General features: G+C 41.7%; 1 protein-coding gene across 12 annotated transcripts in view; it reads right to left on the minus strand.

Annotated features, from left to right (window-relative positions):
- Positions 1-22,741, minus strand: part of invs (inversin) — a 279,900-nt gene that overhangs the window by 118,287 nt on the left and 138,872 nt on the right. For all 12 annotated transcript variants that reach the window (XM_043690027.2, XM_043690031.2, XM_043690029.2 and 9 more), the window contains one exon: positions 7,952-8,107. In XM_043690027.2, the coding sequence (XP_043545962.2) occupies positions 7,952-8,107 (156 nt within the window). The remainder of the gene's footprint in view (positions 1-7,951; positions 8,108-22,741) is intronic.

The following is a 22,741-nucleotide window of genomic DNA, read 5'->3' on the forward strand; positions in this document are numbered from 1 at the left end:
TAATCTGTTTCACCATCTTTTTAAATTATTGCCTTCTAGACCATAACTTACCGAAAACAAAATCCTAATTTTTCAATGGTGGATTAAATATATTCTATTCCTAATAAGTATATAGACTCTTTGTCACAGCTGGATATTGATTTATAGTAGTTAAGTGAAAAATGCGAATACTGGTTATACAATTTCTTGCACACATTTTAGCCACAGTGGAAGTCCTTCTAAGGAGACAGGAAATTCTTCTTTCAGAAGGTCATTACTGTTTAGAAATGTCCTCTCCCAGCAAGGGCCATCAAATACATTGGAGGCTGAAAGATAGATTTTCAATTGACAAGGGACTCAAAGGTCCTGCAGGAAGGAGGGGCAGGTTGAAAAAGTGTTAAGACTCCAATCAGATAAGCTACTGTCGGCACGGTGGCTCAGTGGTTAGCACTGCTATCTCACAGCACCAGGGTCACAGGTTCGATTCCAGCCTTGAGTGATTGTCTGTGTGGAGTCTGCACATTCTCCCTATGTCTGCATGGGTTTCCTCCGGGTGCTCTAGTTTCCTCCCACAATCCAAAGATGTGCAGGTTAGGTGAATTGGTCATGCTAAATTATCCATAGTGTTAGATGCATCAGTCAAAGTAAAATGGGTCTGGGTGGGTTACTCTTCGGAGGGTCAGTGTGGACTTGTTGGGCCGAAGGGCCTGTTTCCACACTATAGGGAATCTAATCTGAATGACAAAAAAGGGTTGAGTAGTTGAATAATCCACGATATAAACCATTTAATTTGATTATAGTTTTTAGCTTGAGAAAGTATGTTAGTATTGGGGGAAACATTGTAATGCAGTGTATTGGAGTATAATTTACTGATTCGAGAGAAACCAGAGAAGAAAATTCCGGAAAGGGTTATCATCTCACTCAAGTCTGGAACTTCTTTTTTTAAAGAAAGGGGACATCTGAAAGCCCAAACTTTTATTTAAAGGATGAAGCCTTAACTTACTGCAGTTTGAAATGGAAGATATATTTTACTACTCAGGAATCAAACAAAGCAAACACTAAATGCCACCTGAGGTTATCCAGAATCAACATAGCTTAAATATGAAGTAACAGGCGAATTGCAGTTAATTATAAACATAAATTACACTTTTTGTGGCGCATAAAACTAAGATAGATCCTAACAACTTGCTCAGCAATCTATTGATCACAGGTGGCACAGTGGCTAGCGCTACTGCCTCACAGCGCCAGAGACCTGGGTTCAATTCCCGCCTCAGGCGACTGACTGTGTGGAGTTTGCACATTCTCCCAGTGTCTGCATGGGTTTCCTCTGGGTGCTCCGGTTTCCTCCCACAGTCCAAAAATATGCAGATTAGATGAATTGGCCATGCTAAATTGCTCGTAGTGTTAGGGGCAGTGGTAAATGTAGGGGAATGGGTCTGGTTGGGTTGCGCTTTGGCAGGTCGGTGTGGACTTGTTGGGCCGAAGGGCCGGTTTCAACACTAAGTAATCTAATCTAATCATCAATCTTATAAACTCTGTCTTCCTTATAAAGAATTACAATTTCTTTCCTCCTAGTATCCACCCTGAATCCTCGCCAAAAACAGCCGATAAACAACTGCAGTTCCATGGGCACAATCTTCCCTAAAAAAAGCACACATCTGCAGAAATTCCTCAATTTTGATTACAATGGTATGGATGCAATGGATCGACCAATATTATCATTAAGCAACAGAAACAGTTATAGCAATTGTATATTTGTCTTTTCTTAGCTTTTGGTTTTAGCCTCCATTGCCTTCATCATAGTTATACTGCACCATTGGGATCAGCATCTGAGCCCTAATAGCTCTCGGTCCTATTAGGTGATCTCAGCAATTTTCAATTTCCTCAGAAATTTTGGTTACCAATCTTAGTTTCAGCCTTAATTTCCTTAGGAACTGGAAGTGTCAATTCCAAAGTTCATTTTCCCCTTCTTTTTTGGGTCTGTCTCAAAAAATGCAAGCTTTGAAATCATGGATTCAATCACAAGTGTAAATTTTCAATCTCAAACATGAGAATACAGTAAATGGTGAATAATGATAAGATGTCTTTTCATGGTACAGGAGAGGAAATAAGAAGATCCGGGTGACCCTCAGATTGCTTTCATATATCTCTTAGAGACTGACACAACATTGCAGTGGTGGAAACCTGGAAGTTTATGTTGCGCCTGTGACAAGGTCAAGGCGGAGTTGTGAAGAGGAGAACTGTGACAACATATGAAAGTTAGTTAAGTAAATGTTGCGATTGTAGATATTATGGAGTTTAAAAACTACAATTATTAAATTGACAGAAGAGAAGTCACTGATATTGAATTGGATTTGGGATTTTCAATCCAAACAGAAATATTCACTCTTCAGAAATGCAAAAGGGATCAGTAATGGCTCGATAAATCTATCTTGAATTTCCCCAGATTGTAATGAACACTTTTAACATTTGGTTACAATTTATTAATTTGCTAGGGTGAACCAATTACTTGATGGACAAAATTTGAGTCTTCAAGGTATTAACAGGAAAAAAAGTAGGTTAGATAAAGATGAACTATTTCCACTAGAGAGAGATTCTAGAACGAAGGGACATTGTCTAAAAATTAGGGTCTGACCATTCAGAAGAGATGTTATCTCCACTTTTATACCCCATTCCCTTTTAAATAAAGGCCCATATTTGCCTTCCTAATTACTTACTGAACTTGGATGCTCTCTATTTGTGATTCATGTACAAGAACTTCCAAATCTCTTTGCTCTGTAGTTTTTCTTGATTTTAAAAACTCAGCTGCTTTCATCATCGTGCCAAAGTGCATAACATCACCTTTTCCTATATTACATTCCTACATTTTACCCACTCACTTAACGTGTTCACTTCTCTGGAGTCTCCACTCTTTTAGCATTTTGCCTTACCTTGAAAAGTCTTATAATAACATATTGCTTCAACAGTATTGTCACCATCTTTCCCTACATTACATTCTATTCTTACCTGATATGGCCTCCAACTTAAAATGTTTTAGAACATTAAAGGTCTTATATAAATGTTAGCTACTGTAGTTGAATGCTCAATATTGTTATTTAAAATATAAAGGCATTGCAAATAGACAGTGAAATCTATTCCACATCATATGTAAAAGATTACAGTATAGTGGCCAATAGGATTTCTCCTACTATTAATATGGAGTGCCAGGGTTTACATTTATTATAGTTGTCTAGATGTAAACTGAAAAGAGTTCAGAATCCTCAAAAAATGTAAAAGCAGCATCAGAAACCTAATTTAGAAGATAACTGCTTCAGTAAAGAATTTAAACCACTGACATGGAGCTGATTGGTCATTTGTACATAAAGAAATAAACGTTAATGGTAAGAATGAGGTACAAAATGCTCTGAGTATAATAATCTTTCCTTAATTTAGTCATTTATGTTAAATTGCTGAAAAATGTGTTGCTGGAAAAGCGCAGCAGGTCAGGCAGCATCCAAGGAGCAGGAGAATCGACGTTTTGGGCATAAGCCCTTCTTCAGGAATGAGGAACCTGTGCCAAGCAGGCTAAGATAAAAGGTAGGGAGGAGGGACTTGGGGGAGGGAATGGAAGGAGGTTAAAGTGAGGGTGATAGGCCGGAGAGGGGGTGGGGGCGGAGAGGACGGGAAGAAGATTGCAGGTCAAGAAGGCGTTGCTGAGTCCGAGGGTTGGGACTGAGATAAGGTGGGGGGAGGGGAAATGAGGAAGCTGGACAAATCCCTTGGGGTTGGAGGGTTCTGAGGCGTAAGATGAGGCGCTCTTCCTCCAGGCATCGTGTTGCCATGGTCTGGCGATGGAGGAGGCCAAAGACCTGCATGTCCTTGGCAGAGTGGGAGGGGAAGTTAAAGTGTTCAGCCACGGGGTCGTTGGGTTGGTTGGTGCGGGTGTCCCAGAGGTGTTCTCTGAAATGTTCCGCAAGTTGGCGGCCTGTCTCCCCAATGTAGAGAAGGCCACATCGGGTGCAGCGGATGCAGTACATGATGTGTGTGGAAGTGTAGGTGAATTTGTAATGGTTATGGAAGGATCCCTTGGGGCCTTGGAGGGAAGTGAGGGGGGAGGTGTGGGCGCAAGTTTTGCATTTCTTGCGGTTGCAGGGGAAGGTGCTGGGAGTGGAGGTTGGGTTGGTGGGGGTGACGAGTCGAAGAAGGAGTGGTCTTTCCGGAACGCTGATAGAGGAGGGGAGGGAAATATATCCCTGGTGGTGGGGTCTATTTGGAGGTGGTGGAAATGACGAAGGATGATACGATGTATCTGGAGGTTGGTGGGGTGGTAGGTGAGGACCAGTGGGGTTCTGTCCTGGTGGCGATTGGAGGGGCGGGGTTCAAGGGCGGAGCAGCGGGAAGTGGAGGAGATGCGGTGGAGAGCATCGTCAACCACGTCTGAGGGGAAATTGCAGTCTTTGAAGAAGGAGGCCATCTGGGTTGTTCGGTATTGGAATTAGTCCTCCTGGGAGCAGAAGCGGCGGAGGCGAAGGAATTGGGAATATGGGATGGCGTTTTTACAGGGGGCAGGGTGGGAGGAGGTGTAATCTAGGTAGCTATGGGAGTCAGTCGGTTTATAGTAAATGTCCGTGTTGAGTCGGTCGCCTGAGATAGAAATGGAGAGGTCTAGGAAGGGGAGAGAGGAGTCTGAGATGGTCCAGGTAAATTTGAGGTTGGGGTGGAAGGTGTTAGTAAAGTGGATGAACTGTTCAACCTTCTCGTGGGAGCACGAGGTAGCGCTGATACAGTCATCGATGTAGCGGAGGAAAAGGTGGGGTTGGTGCCAGTGTAGCTGCGGAAGATGGACTGTTCCACATATCCGACGAAGAGGCAGGCATAGCTGGGGCCCATGCGGGTGCCCATGGCTACTCCTTTGGTTTGGAGGAAGTGGGAGGATTGGAAAGAGAAGTTGTTCAGAGTGAGGATCAGTTCAGTCAGTCGAAGGAGGGTGTCAGTGGAAGGGTACTGGTTGGTTCGGTGGGAAAGGAAGAAGCGGAGGGCTTTGAGGCCTTCGTGATGGGGGATGGAGGTCTATAGGGACTGGATGGCCATGGTGAAGATAAGGCGTTGGGGGCAGGGAAGTGAAAATCATGGAGGAGGTGGAGGGCATGGGTGGTGTCCCGAACGTAGGTGGGGAGTTCTTGGACTAAGGGGGACAGGACCATGTTGTGGTATGCAGAGATGAGTTCGGTGGGGCAGGAGCAGGCTGAGACAATGGGTCGGCTGGGGCAGTCAGGTTTGTGGATTTTGGGCAGGAGGTAGAAACAGGCGGTGCGGGGTTGTGGGACTATGAGGTTGGAGGCGGTGGATGGGAAATCCTGAGGAAGCTGGAGAAATCTGCATTCATCCCTCACCCCACCTTATCTCAGTCCTAACCCTCGGACTCAGCAACTCCTTCTTGATCTGAAATCTTCTTCCCGACTTCTCCGCCCCCACCCCCTCTCCGGCCTATCACCCTCATCTTAACCTCCTTACACCTATCGCATTCCCAACGCCCTCCCCCAGTCCCTCCTCCCTACCTTTTATCTTAGCCTGCTTGGCACACCTTCCTCATTCCTGAAGAAGGGCTTATACCCGAAACGTCGATTCTCCTGCTCCTTGGATGCTGCCTGACCTGCTGCGCTTTTCCAGCAACACATTTTTCAGCTCTGATCTCCAGCACCTGCAGTCCTCACTTTCTCCTATTTATGTTAAATTGTCTGATATTTTACTTTGTACTTCTTCCTATTATTTACTAAACAAATATGACGAGACAAATCTCATTTTCCAACAGTAAATGACTTTGAATTATCAGAGAAGATTGCTTAACTTTGAAACATTTGAATACAGTAGATAATGGAGACAAAAAAAAACAAATAAATCAAAATATGATTCCTGAAATCCCAGCAGTTATCTCAGAAAAGCATGTTAAAAATAAAGCATAAACTCGTGATCCTGGTGATAATTAGAAATCACTTCTTCAGTCTTGCAAAATAGTATTTGTTTAATTAAAAATATGGTAACGCATTACTCTAAGTAACTCTGCATAAGCATCCATGATAGAAATGAAGTGACAGGTTCTGTATAGATTACTTGTGGATTGAATTAAGAAAGAAATGTAACATTAGCTGCATTGATACTTGATTAACAAATGCAACTTAGAGTCATAGAGATGTACAGCATGGAAACAGACCCTTCGGTCCAACCTGTCCATGCCAACCTGATATACCAACCCAATCTCGTCCCACCTGCCAGCACCCGGCCCATGTCCCTTCAAACCCTTCCTATTCATATACCCATCCAAATGCCTCTTAAATGTTGCAATTGTACCAGTCTCCACCACTTCCTCTGGCAGCTCATTCCATACACGTACCACCCACTGTGTGAAAAAGTTGCTCCGTAGGTCTCTTTTATATGTTTCCTCTCTCACCCTAAACCTATGCCCTCTAGTTCTGGACTCCCTAGCCCCAGGGAAAAGACTTTGCCTATTTACCCTATCCATGCCCCTCATAATTTTGTAAACCTCTAATAAGGTCATCCCTTAGCCTCCGACGCTCCAGGGAAAATAGCTCTAGCCTGTTCAGCCTCCCCCTATAGCTCAAATCCTCAGAGGTAAAAATGAGGACTGCAGATGCTGGAAACCAGAGTCTGGATTAGAGTGGTACTGGAAAAGCACAGCAGGTCAGGCAGCATCCAAGGAGCAGGAAAATCGACGTTGCGGGCAAAAGCCCTTCATCAGGAATACCGGCAGGGAGCCTGCAGGGTGGAGAGATAAATGAGAGGGGGGTGGGGGTGGGGAGAAAGTAGCATAAAGTACAATAGGTGAATGGGGGTGGGGATGAAAGTGGTAGGTCAGAGAGGAGGGTGTAGTGGATAGGTGGAAAGGAAAATAGGCAGGTAGGACAGGTCATGGGGATGGTGCTGAGCTGGAAGATTGGAACTGGGGTAAGGTGGGGGGAGGGGAAATGAGGAAACTGGTGAAGTCCACATTGATGCCCTGGGGTTGAAGTGTTCCGAGGCAGTAGATGAGGCGTTCTTCTTCCAGGCATCGGGTGGTGAGGGTGCGGCGGTGGAGGAGACCCAGGACCTGCATGTCCTTGGCAGAGTGGGAGGGGGAGTTGAAATGTTGGGCCACGGGGTGGTGTGGTTGATTGGTGCGGGTGTCCCAGAGATATTCCCTAAAACGCTCTGCGAGGTGGTGTCCTGTCTCCCCAATGTAGAGGAGACTGCATCGGGAGCAACGGATACAATAAATGACATTGATGGATGTGCAGGTAAAACTTTGATGGATGTGGAGGTGAGGGAGGTGGTGTGGGCGCAGTTTTGCAATTCCTTCGGTGGCAGGGGAAGGTGCCAGGACGGGAGGGTGGGTTGTTGGGGGGCGTGGACCTGACCAGGTGGTCATGGAGGGAACAGTCTTTGCGGAAAGCAGAAAGGGGTGAGGATTCTGTTCCTTCAGGATTATAATGACATGTGGAAGAGGATTTGTAGAAATGCACCTTGTCAGCAATAATTGTGGTTTGGTGGTTACTGGTGATTGTGATTCACAGGCCAAATGATTGGATGGGAAGTGAAAAATCCTACAAAAATATAAAATATGAAAATATGTACAGAAGTAAGCCATTTTGCCTCTCCAACTTGTCCTGCCATTCAATATCATCATTGCTAAAAAAGACAGGACAAGTTAGAAAGTGTGTGAGAATGCATATGGTACCACAATTATGAGGGAAGCAATATCAGAATTTGAGAGTATGTGAGGCATTTCTTTATCAGAGGAACAATTTAAAAGAGAAACTTGCCTTTTGTATGAAATGCCTTTCGCATGTTAATCAATGTTTGATTCTAGTTAGCTTTTTGTCAAAAATGTTTTAAAAATTGATACCTTGTCCAACAGTTTTCTCTCTTTTCGTATTATAGTTATTCCGTTGTTTTTAAAATATTTTAGATCTCCATGGGAATTAGAACAAAATCTAACCTTCAATGAGTGTATGGATCACTTCTTTATGGCCCATCTCACAAGCCCGGAAAAGTGGTGTATGTTTCATCACATCCATGGCATCCACTTGTGCCCCATACTTCAACAGAAGCTTCACTGTGTTAACATGACCAGAGAGGACTGCAGCATGTAGAGCTGGATGCATTGAAAGAAGAAATATTTGTATCAAATGGACATTTTGACATAATGTAAATAATACACACAAGTACACAGAAATGGACAGAATCACCCAGTTTAATTTCTTAACATTAAGGAAAATTTTAATGCATAAAGAGTAAACATTATCCATTACGGTACTTCAAATGTGAATGCAGATCTTTTCAGTTAAAAGTCAAACACAAGAGTAAGTAAACTCATTTATATTCTTTAACGGGCATGTAGTCTGGTGATTATATTACTGGAACAATAATTCTGAGCTCTGAATGTGATCCAGTGAAAGTTCAAATCCAATCACAGCAGTCTGTGAATCTGAATTCAGCTTCAAAAATCTGAACATCAATAAAATATTGCTAAGAAGAGACACAAAGTTGAGACATTTCATCTTGCATTCATTAGAACTGAAATACAACGGAACCAGCTTTAGAAAGGAAACAATTTACGCAACAAGAGAAGTGGTTCTTGGTTGGTTGGTTTGCATGAAGATGCAGCATAAACTGTTATCTATCATACTTAACTGATTAAATGCAAACCAGGAAAGTTGACTTGGTCAGAGCACTGCAATGGGCATGCAGCAGGGATTGGCTGTCTCCGAAGTCCTGCCCTCAGTGAAAAAGGTCCAGTGTGTGTGGTCATTTTCTTTCTGCCTATGAAGAACTGGGCCCTGTGTGTAAATGTAGCATGGCACTAAGGATGGGTATTTATAACTTGAATATTGTAGCTGTAGTTACAATGACAGTTGTTTAAACAGAAGTTGTTAAAGAGGAAAAAGCAACATTCTCTCTGAATGAAACAGTTTTTCTGTTTGGCAGATTTTAAACAGGTCATGACGTTGAAGCAGGAGAAGCAAAACTCTGAGAAGACAGAGAGCGAGAGAGAGAGAGATTATGTTAAAGTAGCAAAACATTCATGAATGCGTGATTATATTTCTGCTGAAGTGTCCTTTTGGAAATCATTACTCTTCCATAAGACCATAATATATCAGAGCCAAATTAGGCCACTCAGCCCATCAAGTCTACTTAGCTATTTTCTCAACCCCGCTGCGCCTTTTGATCCTGTTAGTAATCAAGAACCTATCAATTTCTGTCTTAAATACACTCAATCACTTGGCTTGCACAGCTTTATGTGGCAATGAGTTCAACAGATTAAGCACCTTCTGGCTGAAGAAATTGTCCCTCATCTCAGTTCTCAAGATGAGGGCTGCGCCCTCAGGTCCCAGACTCTCCTACTAGTGGAAACATCTTCAATGCATCCACTCCATCCAGGCCTCTCAGTATTCTATAAATTTCAATTAGATCCCCCCTTTGTCTTTCTAAACTCGATTAAATACAGACCCAGAGACGCCACTCACTATGATTTGACAAGCCCTTTATCTCGGAATCATTCTTGTAAACCTCCTATGGACCCCCTCTAAGGCCAGAAGATCCTTCCCCAGATATGGGGCTCAAAACTGATCACAATATGCCAAATGTGGTCTGACCATAGACTTATACAGCCTGAGCAGTTCATCCCTGCACTTGTATTTGAGCCCTCTTTTGCTTTCTTGACTGCCAACTGAACCTGCATGTTTACCTTAAGAGAATCCTGAAATAGAACTCCCAAGTCCATTTATGCTTCAGATTTACAAAGCCTTTATTCATTTAGAAAGTAGTCTATGCTTTGATTTTTCCTACCAAAGTGCACAATTCATACTTTCCCACATTATATTCTATCTGCCATTTCTTTGCCCACTCTCCCAGCCGGTCCAAGCACTTCTGCAGCCTCCCTCTCTCCCCAACACACCCTGTTCCTCCACCTATATTTGTGTAATCTGCAAATTTAGCAACAATGCTCTCAGATCCTTCAGATAGACTATTAATGTATTATGTATAATAGTTGTGGTCCCAACACTGACACCTGCAGAACTCCACTAGTCACTGGCTGCTACCGTAACATGGCCCGACTAGTCAGCCATTCCTGTATCTATCCCAGTACCTTGCCTCTAACACCATGGATGCTTACCATATTTAGCAGCCTCCTGATCAGCATCTTTCAAAAGCCTTCTGAAAATCCAAATTGATCATGACCACTGGCCACACCGGCCCTCCGAAGAGTAACCCACCCAGACCCATTCCTCTACATTTACCCACAACTAATGTACCTAACAATATAGGCAGTTTTGTCAGAGATAACCCCCCCTTGATGAAACCATGCTGACTTAGCCCTATTTTACCACACACTTCCAAGTACTTTGCAAACTCGTCATTAATAATGGACTCTAAAATCTTACTAACAGCCAAGATCTAGTTTCCGGCCTGTAACTTCCTGTCTTCTCCCTTATAATTCCATCATAATACGTCTCTAGCTCACAGGGTTCCTTCATCTTAAGCTTCCTAAATCTAGTTTGCCTCACTACACCTCACGAAATCCAGAATTGCCTGTACCCTAGTGGGCTCTATCACAAGCTGCTCCAAAAACATCATCTCGTGGATAATTCCACGAATTCCTTTTCTTGGGATTGGCTACCAAACTTATTTTCCAGTCCACCTGCATTTTGAAGTCCCCCATGACCAACTGTAATAGTGCTTTTCTTAAATGCCTTTTCTATCTTCTGATTAACTTTCTCCCCCACATCCTGACTATTGCAAGGAGGTCTGTACATAACTCCTGTCAGGGCCTTTATTCCCGTGCAGTTCCTCAACTCTACCGACACAGATTCTGCACCTCCCAATCCTATCGCACTTCTGGTTATCAATTTAATTTCACTTATCACTAACAAGGCAACACTGTCCCCTCTGTGTATCTGCCATTCCTTTTGTTAGTACAAGTAGTCCTGGAATTTGGTTCCTAGCCCTGATCACCTTGCAGCCACATCTTTGTGATACACACATTGTATCCGCAAATTTCAATCTGCGTTACAAACTCATTTACATTGTTTCTGCACACACTTAAGTACAACACAGTTAATCCTGTGACCAACCCTCCTTCTCATAGTTGTCCCCTTATCTGCTGTGTCTGAATTTAGATTTCTGGCCCTTTCTGTACCCCCCTGTCATATTACTTGTTCTGGAAACTTTAACATCCTTTGCTGAGCCCTCCTCCCCGTTGGGCGGCACGGTGGCACAGTGGTTAGCACTGCTGCCTCACAGCGCCAGAGACCCAGGTTCAATTCCTGCCTCAGGCAACTGTCTGTGTGGAGTTTGCACATTCTCCCTTGTGTCTGCATGGGTTTCCGCTGGGTGCTCCGGTTTCCTCCCACAGTCCAAAAATGTGCAGGTTAGGTGAATTAGCCATGCTAAATTGCCCATAGTTGTTAGGGGTAGGGGGGGAATGGGTCTGGGTGGGTTGTGCTTCGGTGGGTCGGTGTGGACCTGTTGGGCCGAAGGGCCTGTTTCCACACTGTAAGTAATCTAATCTAATTAATTATTTCAATAATTTTGCATGCAAATAAATCTATGCCCAACACTCACTATTTAACATACAACACTAGTTCTGCAGTTCGCAAGGACTTTGGTCACAGCATGATTCAGGCAGAGTCCATCCGTCCCCAACACTGGTGCCAATATTCCATGAATTCAAACCCATTTCTCCCAAACTTTGGGCCACACGTTTACTGTTTTAATATTGTTGACTTTGCGCCAATTAGCTCGTGGCTCAGGTAATAACCCAGAGATTAGCACCTTTTAGTTTCTGCTTTTTAAGTTAGCCCCTGTTGCTCATATTCCTTCATTAGAACCTTTTCTTCTTTCCACCTATACTATTGGTACCTATGTGGACCACAACAACTAGATTTTTCTCCATCCCACTCAAAGTTCCTCTGCAACCCAAATGAGATTCTTGAACCCGGGCAACAGACAGGCATCACCGTCTTCGGGGAGAACCGTTCTATTCCACTGACTATAGTCTCCCTGATTACAGCTAAATTTCCCTTTTCTCCCCCACTTGAATGTTGTTGTGTCCCACAGCGCTATGGTCATAACATCCCTACAGTGTGGAAGCAGGCCATTTGGCCCATCAAGTCCACACCCATCTTCTGAAGGCATCCAGCCCTATCCCTGTAACCCTGCATTTCCCATGGCTAATTCACCTAAACTGCACATGTCTGGACACCATGGGCAATTTAGCATTGTCAATCCATCTAACCTTCACATCTTTGGTTAGTTTGCTCATCCTCTCTACAGTCTCCATTCTCATCTGCACAGGGAGCAAGAATCTCAAAACTTGTTAAACAAGCTCAAGGATGGAAGCATCTTCAGCATTACCTCCTGGATTCCTCTACCTGACTTGCTCATAGTTGCACATTCCTGTCCCTGACCATTGACCGAAGTCAAGGTAGTTAATCTAAGGTGCGTGATTGCCTCCTAAGACATAGCATCCACGTAATACTCCCCCTCCCTGGCATGTCATAGTGTTCGGAAGTTCAGACTCCAGTTCACCAACTGTGAGCTGGAGTTCCCCAAGCAATGTGGCAGCACGGTGGCACAGTGGTTGGCACTGCTGCCTTACAGCGCCAGAGACCCGGGTTCAATTCCCACCTCAGGCAACTGACTGTGGAGTTTGCACATTCTCCCTATGTCTGCGTGGGTTTCATCCGGGTGCTCCAGTTTCCTCCCACAGTCCAAAGATGTGCAGGTTAGGTGAATTGGCCATGCTAAATTGCCTGTAGTGTTAGGTGAAGGGGTAAATGTAGGGGAATGGGTCTGGGTGGGTTTCTCTTCAGAGGGTCGGTGTGGACTTGTTGGGGTGAAGGGCCTGTTTCCACACTGTAAGTAATCTAATCTAATCTAAACAAACACTTGTTACAGGTGCAGTCACTGAACGACAATGTGTTCACCAGCTCCCACATCAAGCACGTACAACTCATCACCCAACCCTGCATCTCTATTTTATTTACTTAGTTCTTAACTTGCTTTTTGTTCAATATTTCTGACTGTAACCTGTAAATGTTTCTCCTATGTACCTTCAATCTGAAAGTAAGCTATAATATAGTCAAACTATCAAGCTCTTACCAACCAATGAATATATGGTTTTCCTGAAATGTCACTCTATTTTGTGCTGGGTCCCGATTCTGGGTCTCAATTTATCCTGTTAAAGAAACTTACAAACTATGAGCTAGAAAAGCAAGCAAACAGCACCTCTTCCCCTCTCCACCAAACTCCCACACTGACTCCAAAATCTCCAAACCATATACTCACTCGGGCTGTGTCTCACTCCCAATGTGATCTCTCCTTCCTGAACATGCAAAGATTACTCTCACAAAGTGTACTGTGAAGGACTATTTGTGGCTGGCAGCAATTGTCTTGGTGCACAGTTGGGCTGTACACATGCAGCCAGTGGCAGAATTCAAGAAGATCCTGGCAGTGGCAGGTACTTTCTCTGTTAGTGAGTGCAAGATGTGATGAGAGTGGTGCCGTAGAGGTGTGATGCAGACATACTGAGGAGAACAGCAGAATACTGAATGAGATACTTGTGAGAGCTCATTTATAGAAACTCTGCATTATACTCCTGAAATTGACATTTATCTGATTTTTGGTAAAGTTCAGCTTTTGGTCACCATCATTGAGACTTGCTGTCAATTCTGGATCTGTTAATTGAATTTCAATTCCACCAGTTGAGATGTGAACCCTGACCCTCAAAGCATTAGCCTTGCCCTCTGGATTATGCATCCAGTGATATTACACAATCTCTTGTTTGCTGTAATAAATATTCTTCAATACTTTCTTTACATGTGCAACTGTTAATAGAGTCATACAGCATGGAAACAGACTCTTCGGTCCAACTATTCCACACCGACAATGTTCCCAAACTAAACTAGTTCCACTTGCCTGAGTTTGGCCCATAGCCCTCCAAACGTTTCCTATTTGTGTGTTTATCCAGATGTCTTTTAAATGTTGTGACTATATCTGCATCTGCCACCATGGGCACCATGGTGGCTCAGTGGTCAGCACTGCTGTCTCACAATGTCACGGACCTGGGTCCCATTCCACCCTCGGGCAACTGTCTGTGTGGAGTTTGCACATTCTCTCTGCGTCTGCATAAGATTCCTCCAGGTGCTCTGGTTTCCTCCCATAGTCCTAAAATATGCAGATTTGGTGGATTGGCCATTCTGTATTGCCTATGGTGAACAGGAATATGCGGACTAGGTGGATTAGCTATGGTAAATGCAGGGTTACAGGGACAGGGTAGGTGGGTGGACCTAGGTGGGATGCTCTTCGGAGAGTCAGTGCAGACTCGATGGGCCGAATGGCCTGCTTCCACACCGTAGGGATTCTATGATTCACTGACATTCCACACATGAACCACTCTCTATGTAAGAACATTGTTCCCATGTCGTTTTTAAAACTTAATCCTCTCAGTTTAAAAATATGCCCCCTAGTTTTGAACTCTCCCATTCTTGCCTTTCACCTTATCTATGCCCATCAATTTATTGAAACATTGTCCTTTAGTTTATAAAGGACAAAGAAAATATGGTTTGATATGAAAAGGGGTGTCCATGTACATCTGCGAATATCTCTATATATAATCTTAGTTTTTGTTGTCATAATCGAGATGCTGGCAATCTGCTGTGGATTTATAGTTAAATGTTCAATGTGCTCTGTTGCTCATTAGAATTAAGGTATTTGGCAAGCAATCCCTTGCTGTTTAGAAGGTTTGGCGCGATCAGGTATTTTACTGGCAGGTATTTTACTGGCTGATTCTTCCTAAATCCGAAATTCAGCCTTTTTCCCTCCTCTTAAGAAATAGATGCTGTCATTCTGTTAAACAAATAGCATTTAAGATGCCTATAACTGCAAGACAATAAAGAGCTGCTGTGTCAGCATGGCTTGTTTTTTCCACTATCAGTCATTCTAATGCTGTTTGCTTGTTTCCCACTTCAAGTACACAAGTTGTCTTGTAATCAAGATATTCAATGTTGGAGTCACAGTGATCAAGGGGATTCTCAGGCCAAGCAAATACAAAAAAGTCTTTGTCTGTGCAGCTAGCTCAGCTACCGTCATATCCAGTAACTGACGACAGCACTGTGGAGTGGCTCCTGCAAATGTGCTACTTGTTTCCTACACTAGGGAGGAGGAATTTCACTTTCATCATTAACCTAAACAATGAAAAGCTTTCAATGCTGTCAGTATCTATGGATAGATGGATGGATTGAATTTCTTAAGGCACAATATCCATTTGTCACCATGGAGCTAAGCAATGGTAACAGAAGCAATGAACACACCCTATTTTTATTACTACACACTTTTTCTGAGAGCAGCTAAAGACACAACATGCAGCTGCCGCAGTTTCGTCTGTTACCAAAGGGGGCATCCTAACGCTTCCCTAGTACAAACAGTATAATGTGCAAGTATCTCGAGGTCGAAACTGAGAAAAAGATGATTACGCACATTACAAGGTCACTATAGATCACAAATCAAATTGTCCTGCAGTGGCAGGCTGATCAGAACAATATTACACAATAAACTTAATTAGCACACCCTGACTTTAGTAAAGCCTTCAACAAGGTTTCACATGGTAAAAACAATGACTGCAGATGCTGGAAACCAAATTCTGGATTAGTGGTGCTGGAAGAGCACAGCAGTTCAGGCAGCATCCGAGGGTAGACTAACTAGTAAAGTTAGATCACATGGAATTCAGGTTAAGCTTGCCAGTTGGATACAATTGGCTCATTAGTAGAAGACAAAGAGTAGCGGTGGTGAGTTGCTTTTCAGATTGGAAGCCTGTCACCAGCAGTGTTTTGACAATAAACAATAGACAATAGGTACAGGAGTATGCCATTCAGCCCTTCGAGCCTGCACCGCCATTCAATATAATCATGGCTGATCATTCCTAATCAGTATCCTGTTCCTGCCTTATCTCCATAACCCTTGATTCCGCTATCGTTGAGAGCTCTATCCAACTCTTTCTTAAATGAATCCAGAGACTGGGCCTCCACTGCCCTCTGGGGCAGAGCATTCCACACAGCCACCACTCTCTGGGTGAAGACGTTTCTCCTCATCTCTGTTCTAAATGGTCTACCCCATATTTTTATGCTGTGTCCTCTGGTTCGGCACTCACCCATCAGTGGAAATATGTTTCCTACTGCCAGAGTGTCCAATCCTTTCATAATCTTATACGTCTCAATCATATCCCCTCTCAGTCTTCGAAACTCCAGGGTATACAAGCCCAGTCGCTTCAGTCTTTCAGTGTAAGGTAATCCTGCCATTCCAGGAATTGACCTCGTGAATCTACGCTGCACTCCCTCAATAGCCAGAATGTCTTTTCTCAAAATTGGAGACCAGAACTGCAGACAGTACTCCAGGTGTGGTCTCACCAGGGCCCTGTACAGCTGCAGAAGCACCTCTTTGCTTCTATACTCAATTCCTCTTGTTATGAAGGCCAGCATGCTATTAGCCTTCTTCACTACCTGCTGTACCTGCATGCTTGCCTTCATTGACTGGTGTACAAGAACACCCAGATCTCTCTGTACTGCCCCTTTACATAAATTGATTCCATTTAGGTAGTAGTCTGCCTTCCTGTTCTTGCCACCAAAGTGGATAACCATACATTTATCCACATTACACTGCATCTGCCATGCATCTGCCCACTCACTTAACTTGTCCAGGTCACCCTATAATCTCCTAACATCCTCTTTTGTTTATCAGTTATATAAATGATTTGAATGAGTATATAGAAGGCATGGTGAGTAAGTTTGTGGACAACACCCAAATCAGTGGCATAGTACGCAGTGAAGATTTCAAAGGGATCTTGATCAAATTAGTCAATGGCCTCAAAAATGACAGATTGGGTTCAAACTGGATAAATACGAGGTTAAATGCATTTTGGTACAACAAACAAGGGTAGGGTTTATACAATCAATGATAGGACTTTGGGTCATGTTGTAAAACTGAGGGATATAGAGGTTCAGCTGCATGATTCTTTTAAGTTTGCATCAAATGTAGACAGGGTGGTTAAAAAGGTGTTTGGCATGCTTGCCTTCACTGTTCAGTCCTTTGACTATAGGAATTGGGAAGTTACATTGAGGTTGTACAGGACATTGGTGAGGCTTCTTCTGGAATACTGTGTCCAGTTGTGATCGCCAAGTTACAGGAAGGATATGACGATACTGGAGAGGGTTCAGAAGAGATTTACCAGGATGTTGCTGGGGTATGCAAAGCTTGAGTTATAAACAAAGGCTAGATAGGCTGGGACTTTTCTCACTGAAGCATAGGAGGTTGAAAGACGACCTGATAGAAGTTTGTAAAATAATAAGGTAGAGATAGAATTAATGGGAGTTGTCTTTTCTCTAAGATGGGGGATTTCAAGACTAGGGGACACATTGTTAAGGTGAGAGGAGAGAGATTTTAAAAAAGGTGAAGGGCATTTTTTTTTTTACAGAGAGAGTGGTTCATGCGTGGAATGAACTTCCTGAGGAAGTAGTGGATGTGGGTACAATTAAAACATTTAAAAGATATTTGGATAATTATACATGAATAGGAAAGGTTTCAGGGATATGGGCCAGGAGCATGCAGGTGGGACTAGTTTAATTTTGGATTATGATCGGCAAGGACTAGTTGGACTGAATGGTTTGTTTCCATGCTGTATGACTCTATGATAGAAGATTTTGAATGCAACATGTCATTTGGTTCCTCAGTGATCCTATCAGTAAGGCTGTGGCATAAAGCTTGGTTTAGACTTTAATTATTTCTTTGCCTTCCTTTGTGGAGTCATGCTTTTGAATTTTAGTTGTTATAAGGTAACTTCTAAAAGTACAGTTTAGACTGCTTTTGTGGAAAAGACATACATTCACTGCAGAGGTTGGGTGCATAGTTCTATAGGAGAAAGTGAGGACTGCAGATCCTGGAGATCAGAGTTGAGTGTGGTGCTGGGACAGCACAACTAATAATAGTCCTAACCCAAACAAACAACACCCTACTATCTTTCCAGACAATGGGTAGATATTCTCTTAAATTATCAGTTCATTTGTAATGAGGTCAAGGGGTTTCAGTTACTTTCATCTTACTCAGAGAGTAATAGGTATTGTCTCCCTTGAAGGAGTACACCATTTAAATTCCCATGGGAATTCTTATCCTTCTCTGTCATAGCATATGATTGTGTATCTGAAGAAGATTAAGCAAATGAAACAGTGACAATAAATTTTATAATTTCTTTGATAAAAAGATAAAAATATTTCTTTGATAACAAGATAAAAATATTCCAATGTGTTTAATGGGAAAAAGTAGGGTAATTTAAAACTAGGTAGAAGAAATAAACAGAATGAGCTAAGACCATTACCAAAAGTTTGGTTGAAAAGATAAGCACAGTTAAGGCTTTCAAAAGGGATAAAACAGAAAAGTAATGATATTTAGGTAATGAATTCTAAAATGTAGGATTCTGAGACAACTGGTCTGTCACCAATATTGGGATGAATAGAAGGAAAAATGAACAACGAACCTGAGATTGAAGACAAGGTTTCATGAGGGGACATGAGGCTGAAAGAGGTTGCAGATGTAAGGTGTGATGAGAAGATGTGCAGACAACAATAAAAATTTTTCAGTTCACTGGCACACAAGAATTCACGATAATCTAACAAGCACAGGCTTACTGAGTAAGCAAAACTTATTACGGACACTGCCAATGAAATAGATACCAATGGATTCTTATCCCCTGTTCCTTAAAAAAAGGATGTCATAATCAATAACTGTAGTTCAGTATTTGATAATTAGCAATTAATTGTAAATCCTGTGGATAAACCAAGTGTACGTAGATATAAATATCATTAAGGTAGGAAGGGGAAAACTTTAGGAAAATCTGTATATAATGGAGCCAAATACAGTACCTAAGAAAATGTCTCCTACACTTAGAATCAACCATCACAGGAGGAAGACATTCATATCTACACTAATTCTTTGAAAACATAGCTCCATATACCTATATTTTCCCCGTAGCTGTGCAATTCTGTTCTTTTTGAGATGTACTGAAAACTCTTTGCAAGTTACTGATGAATCTGCTTTACTTTCAGATAGAGCATTAGAGATCGCACAACTCAATGCATGTATCTAAAGAAAACTTCACTCATCACTTTCGCTAATTAATTAAATTCAGCAGGACTAGATAACAAACCCATCAGTTAAAGCAATTACTTTTTATTTAGCCTGATCATAATCCTTTATAATAATCATATCTGCTGAAACCATCTCTGCTTTAGGAATGGCAATAGATCTTCTCAAAACTCACTAAGATCCTCATAACATAAGAAAGAGGAATAGGAGAGGCAATTCAGCCCTTCAGCTTGCTCCACCACTTAACACGATCGTGTTTGATCTCATCTTAGCCTCAATTTCACTTTTTTGTCCACTCTCTACAATCCACCACTCATTAAAAAACTGTCCGTCTCCTCAAGTTTATTAAATGCCACAGTATCCATTATACTCTTGGATAGTGAATGCTACAGATTCACAACGCTTTGAGGAAAGTAGTATGGAGTATGGCAGTATAGTGAATGGTATGAATTTATTCTCTACCTCCCCATTACCCCAGCTTTATCACAAAAGAAGAGAGGGAATGTCTCATCAACAGTCATCCATCTTTCATCACTAGTTACATTTTTATTAACCTTTTCCTCCCACAAATGCAGGATCTACTTGTCAGCTCAATTTTTATTTGCTGATGTGATTTTTTAGAATAGTTAATTAAAATGTTGCCTCAGACCTATTCCTTTGTAAATTCACATTCTGCTTTCTTGACCCCAAACACACCAACTTCTGCCTTTGCAAGAGTAGAACATTGTGCAAATTACCAAAATTGACACTGCACTGTCAAATTTGTAAATATCCTAATTTTATATTCGGAGAACCAGAATTTCAGTTCATAACTCAAGCGTGCAATTCACAATAGCACAGTGAAGTGAGACAACACAAAAATGGCGTAGACAAAAAAAAGTGTTTCTATTTCACAAAATCAAAACATGTATGCTAAGGAAATATGGGCAAGAAGAGAAGATTTAAAATTAGAATGGGATGAAACGCTGATGAAAATGGGCTCAAAGAATAGAGAACATTCATGTCCAAAATAACTTTTCTGATCTTAGATGTAATATCTAACCACAAAGTTGGCTTTTGAATTATTTTACAAGCTGTTAAAATAGCAGATAAAGTTTACAGTGAATAAGGTTTACAGTTGAGATAACTTCAGGTTTGGTCTGACCAAAACCACTAAAATGTATTTTCTAGTTTGACAAACTTTGAATCAGATGTTTACAGAGCCAGAAAGGCTTTGTGCATTTGCCAAATGACACCAGAGACCTGACCTGATTTCCACGTTTTGCCTTGAACCATGCACCCACTATTTACACTTAGTGGGGATGGCGTGGTCCTTTTGAAAAGATAAAATACACTTTTGAAAAACAAAGATGATCTTTAGAAGAAGAACTAAAGTTTGCTTTGGGATTGTTAAGGGTAAACAGGAATGCTGCAAAAAACAGAATTGATCAGTAGAACTGCCAAGCTGTCAAGTCACTTAAATCCCCAAATCCTTCAAGTTCAAAAAAGCCTGCTGCAGCTGCTTGCAATCTTGCTAGCCCTCAGCTGACATATGCCTGAGGACTATCATTGAGGATCAGGTGCTGACTGACTGATTCCACAACCTATTATCATCACAGTGGGGAGTAGTATTTACACAACTGATTGACAGCTCTAAGTGACTATAAAGGCTTTGTGTGTGGCTATGAATAAAACCTTTGCTTTCATAAAGAATTAAACATTTGAAAAAAATTAATTGAATGGGCTTTCAAATTAATATTCTTTTCCTTAAAAAAGGTGAGAAATCTGCGATAGACACATAGGACCTTATTTTATTTCAATTCACCAGGGTTCCTGAGGGCTGTCTATGGTGGATACTAGTTTAATTGAAATAAAGGGTGTAAGCGAAAGGTGTGGTGGGTGGGGTAATGGGTTGGTTTGAATTGGCAAGAGGCTAGCTGCTGGCAATAAAGGGCAGTTCTATTAACATTATGTTTACAACTGAAGGCTGACTCCAACTGGCATTATAAAGGAAGACTTTCAGGCATGTTTACGATGTGTACCAGAATTCTGTGGATTGCACCAACGACTGATGAAAAGATTATGAATCAAATGAGGAAGAAACTCAAAATTGGCATTCAAGCTTCTGAAGCTTTCAAATAATGCATTTCAAAATTTAGCAGGGTAAGTCAGATGCAATTCTATGCCTACAGTTTTAATTAGAAAATGTCATTCCTATTGCAATCTGAACCCAATCTGGACAGAAAAATATGGCTGCTACGAAGAATGAGATGGAACAGCTGTGGAGTCTCATCAAACATCTTTACTGGTTAGGCACACAGACTAGAACAGATGAAAGTCCTGGTGTGTTGAAACTTATCCTGGCCACAAAACAAAATCAAAGAGGGCATCTTGAGAGTTAACAGAACTTTAAAAAAATTGAAAATAGAGACAAGTATACTAAAGTTCCCAAACTTGAGTGATTCCAAAATTATTACATTAATCATTTTTTAGAGGTGTCTTGCATGCAAGTTTTGGTTACGGATTTTACAGTACAGGAGGATTTGTGAAAATCCTTGCTTTTAGAAAATGAGAAAAGTTAAGTGCATGTTAGCTACTGAAACTCTGTCTCTAGTTGATGATATTGACAGGTCTAAGATCTTGGAAGAAATGTTATATATAAAAAGGACTGAAAAACAACCCTAATAGAATGTTAGATAATTGGTCGTTGTGGACGGGATGGAACCATTCACCACAGCAGATTCGCTGACGATGATTAGCCACTGCCTTTTGACCAGCGAGGATGCTTAGCCACCGCCCATTAGCCACTGAAGACGATTCGCTGCCGCAAGTAAGTCGCATATTTTGAATATTGGTGGTATATAAAATTGTCGTTATATTGGTTAAGGTAGTGTTTGCGTTGTTTCAGTAACAATTTATTTTCGTTACAGGAGAGTTTTTTTAAGCTTGTATTTTTGGAACAGGAATTTTTAGTATGGAAACAGAAATTATTAGTAAACGTGGAAATAAGAAGTTTTACCATGATGGTTTTATATATATTTTTGATAAACTATCCAAGAGTGATTCAAGTATTAAGTTTTGCCAATGTGAACAAAGGGGCCGATGTAACGGACAGATCCACATATTGTATATTGTATTTTAGCAAAAAGACTTGATGGGGTTCATCCAATATTGTATATACTTCTACTAAATAAGCAGCGGTCAATGTATGTATGTTTCAAATGGTGAAGTCCTTGGTACCTAATCCCAGACCACAGTATATCCATTGTGACTTTGAGCAGGCAGCTATCAGTGCTATAAGAGAATGTTTTCCTGAAGTTAGAATTAACCAATAAAATGATATTTATTTTACCTCTTTTTTTTTAATCAATATGTAGTATGTAGTTGTATAAATAAAGGGGACTGAGAAATATGAAAGAACAGACTGGAGGGAAAACAATCAGTACATATATATATATTTCCAGTGGCAAATAGTCTCTAGAGGTCAAACAACCCCAGTGGAGAAATACTGGCTGCGAATTATTGGCGGTGAATCTGCCGTGGCGAATCATCACCAACCCGTTGTGGAATAACAACCACTTCACAAAAAATATACATGAGAAAAGTGAGGTTTAGT

Source organism: Chiloscyllium plagiosum, unplaced genomic scaffold (genome assembly GCF_037043375.1).
Source record: "Chiloscyllium plagiosum isolate Xiang-an unplaced genomic scaffold, Cpla_swu_hap1 HiC_scaffold_5, whole genome shotgun sequence".
In the NCBI taxonomy this organism is placed as follows: domain Eukaryota; kingdom Metazoa; phylum Chordata; class Chondrichthyes; order Orectolobiformes; family Hemiscylliidae; genus Chiloscyllium; species Chiloscyllium plagiosum.